The sequence below is a fragment of the Solanum dulcamara genome, chromosome 4, assembly GCF_947179165.1.
Source record: "Solanum dulcamara chromosome 4, daSolDulc1.2, whole genome shotgun sequence".
Taxonomy (NCBI): Eukaryota; Viridiplantae; Streptophyta; class Magnoliopsida; order Solanales; family Solanaceae; genus Solanum; species Solanum dulcamara.
In genome coordinates, this window is record NC_077240.1 from 68,485,455 (window position 1) to 68,488,174 (window position 2,720).

Consider the following 2,720-nt stretch of genomic DNA (forward strand, 5'->3'; position numbering starts at 1 on the left):
CCCTCATACCTTAGCTATCAAAGGCCTAATCCAATGGAGATTGTACTTGACTTGAAGCTTGAACCCTACTTGTTTTGAAGAAGAGGCTTTCAAGAAAACTCTTTAGAAAGAAGATTTTGATTTGGAGAATATTTGAGAGAATGACAAGTTAATGAAGGATTTTGGGTAGTTATTGGTATAGGAATTCACACCAAAATTGTCCAATCTTAATTATAAAAGAGTGGAGAAAAGTCCAAAATACCCTTAAAAATATAACTGGATGTCCCCTTATACGAAAGTCCCACGGATCATGTAACCCTCCACGGTCCGTGAAGGAGCTAGTAGACCTAAAGAATTATTAGTTTCGTGAAGATTTGACTTCTACGGGTGACCTTACGGGTCGTCTTGAGCATCACGAGTTGTAGACCCTTCCCAAGAGTCCTGAAGCTTCTTATACGAATTGTACAATGCCCCGTGAGGGCCAACTTCTTCAGGTTCCTTTTGGAGTGGAGTTCACGAATCATTACACAGTCCGTGAAACTTTCCATGACTCATGAACCCTTTGTGTGGAACCTTTCTCGTTTTTCCACTTTTCCAGTTCCGTTCTATGGAAGCCTTCTACTGATTGTGGAGCCTAATACTGTCCGTGAAGGACCTCGTAAAGTGTAAAAATACTGCAAATATTTTAAAATATGTCTTTTTCTTTACTTTCCAATTTTTGGAGTCTTACATAAATGAAGTTTATTAATAATATATAATGATTTATAACCCAATTTACTTAATAATGAAAAGAAAATAAATTTTTTCCAATCATTTGGTGTTTTGATCATTTGATCTCTCTAAGTTTTTTTAAGATTACGTTTTTTTTTACACTATTCTTGGACAAGTGAAAATTAAAATATAAGAAAATGAATTTAGTAAGAAAGCTAGTCAAAATGACCATAATAATTATGTTTCCTAAATAATAAGAAATAAAATAAGTTGGACATCTATTGCCTGATTTACTTGATAATAGAAAGAAAATAATTTCGTTTTTTAATAATTAGGTATGTGAACTCTGAAAACCCCTTTAGGTTGTTTTTAATTTTCTTGAAAAATGATTCTAGAAGAAGAAAAATATTATAAAATAAAATGAATTCATGAAGAAATTCAATTCAATGTGACTAGATTAATTAAATTTTCTAAGCAATAACACTAAACTAAGTAGAATATGTATTTACTTAATAATGGAAAGAAAATAAATTGCATTGACCAGATTTCACTAATTTAGATTTAAAAATAATAATATAATCTATGATTTTAGGAGAAAAGAAAGAAAAATTATAAAATAAGATGAATTTATTATAAAATTTAATTCAAAGTGACCAGATTCATTGTATTTTTTAAACAATAAAGATAAATTAAGTAGACTGTATATAAAATGAAAATAAAGCATTGACTAAATTTATTTTAATTCAGATTATACTTGACTATAAATAGGACTTTTCAAGTAAATCAGGTAAACAAAAAATACTCAATAGATTCTTTCAAGACTTTCCCCACTAGTAAATTTATTTGATAGCTGAGAGGTCGAATTGGTTGCCGGAGAACTGGAAGTTCCAAGCAGTACTTCGCACTTCAGGCGCCACTGCCGGAATTATTGATAAATACTATTATGAGCCGATCTCTGGAAATAAATTCCGATCAAAGAATGAGTTGCTTTATTTTCTAGAAATGGGTGAAAAGCGCAAGAAGGAAAACACTGAGAGTAGCAGTACTGTTTCTGCACCATCTGAGATACCCGAAAGCAAAACGAGAAAGAGCAACTCGAAAACAAAGAAAGTTAGTACTCCTTTTTACTTTGATTCTGCAAATCCACCGAAGAGCGTGTGCTGGACTCAGACAGATAGTTATGAAGATACTTGGGAAGCTTCTATCAATGGATACATGATTTCTGAGATTGAAAAACAAGAATGGAATGCTGTCTTCACAAGTGTATCGAAGCTCAAGATAAGCAGCACAAAAAAAGAGAAATAGATGGCTATAATGTTCATTGAGAACAATAAAAATCAGTAAATATGTTGTTGTTTGAAGTTATATGTCAATTTTATTTATGCTCATTAAGTAAAATTTTAATACATAAATTGATCGATATTTGTACTTGTGTGATTTTATATATGCTAACCTCTTAACTAGGGTTATTACCTAGACATCTCATCTTGAACAAAATATGAATTTTAAATGCTTTTGATGTTGATTATGCCAACATGAAGTTGGTCTAAAATGTAAAAAATACATGTCTTTTAAGTTATAATAAACATGAATAAGGTGAAATAATCTCTAATAAAACTTTCTCGCCAAACGTTGTGGTAAACACAATAATCATAAAGAGAATTGATTTGTACACAAATGATTTATCTCAATGCGATTAGATCTCTTGTGAGTTTGTTATGTACTAGCTAGTGTCACTTATATATGATTGAAACAATGTCCAATGTTAGCTTGACAATGGAGATAATATTTGTTATAAATAATTAATTCTTTAATTTTAATAAAAAATTAAATAGATAATGTATTCTTTTGTATGTCATTTACTTCTATAGCAGATATTTAGTGTATAAAATTTATTTTATACAAGAAAGATTATATTATTAACTTTTATAAGTATAAAATTTATGCATACAATCTAAGATATAAGTTGGACAATCATCTGTATGACTATAACACAAGACTAAATATAATTTATTTTTGATTATAAGAGC

General features: G+C 29.7%; 1 protein-coding gene across 1 annotated transcript; it reads left to right on the forward strand.

Annotated features, from left to right (window-relative positions):
- Window positions 1–525: 525 nt before the first annotated feature.
- Window positions 526–1,995, forward strand: LOC129884332 (methyl-CpG-binding domain-containing protein 5-like). The gene is made up of 2 exons (XM_055958648.1): window positions 526–637; window positions 1,541–1,995. The coding sequence occupies exons 1-2, from the start codon at window positions 526–528 to the stop codon at window positions 1,993–1,995; spliced, it is 567 nt and encodes a 188-aa protein (XP_055814623.1).
- Window positions 1,996–2,720: the final 725 nt, after the last annotated feature.

What these genes read in the sequence shown, in the direction of transcription:
- LOC129884332 (XM_055958648.1), top strand. Translation starts at nt 526, where the DNA reads ATGACTCATGAACCCTTTGTGTGGAACCTTTCTCGTTTTTCCACTTTT. An exon ending in TACTGTCCGTGAAGGACCTC is followed by an intron (nt 638 to 1,540) that starts GTAAAGTGTAAA and finishes TTTATTTGATAG; the next exon opens with CTGAGAGGTCGAATTGGTTG.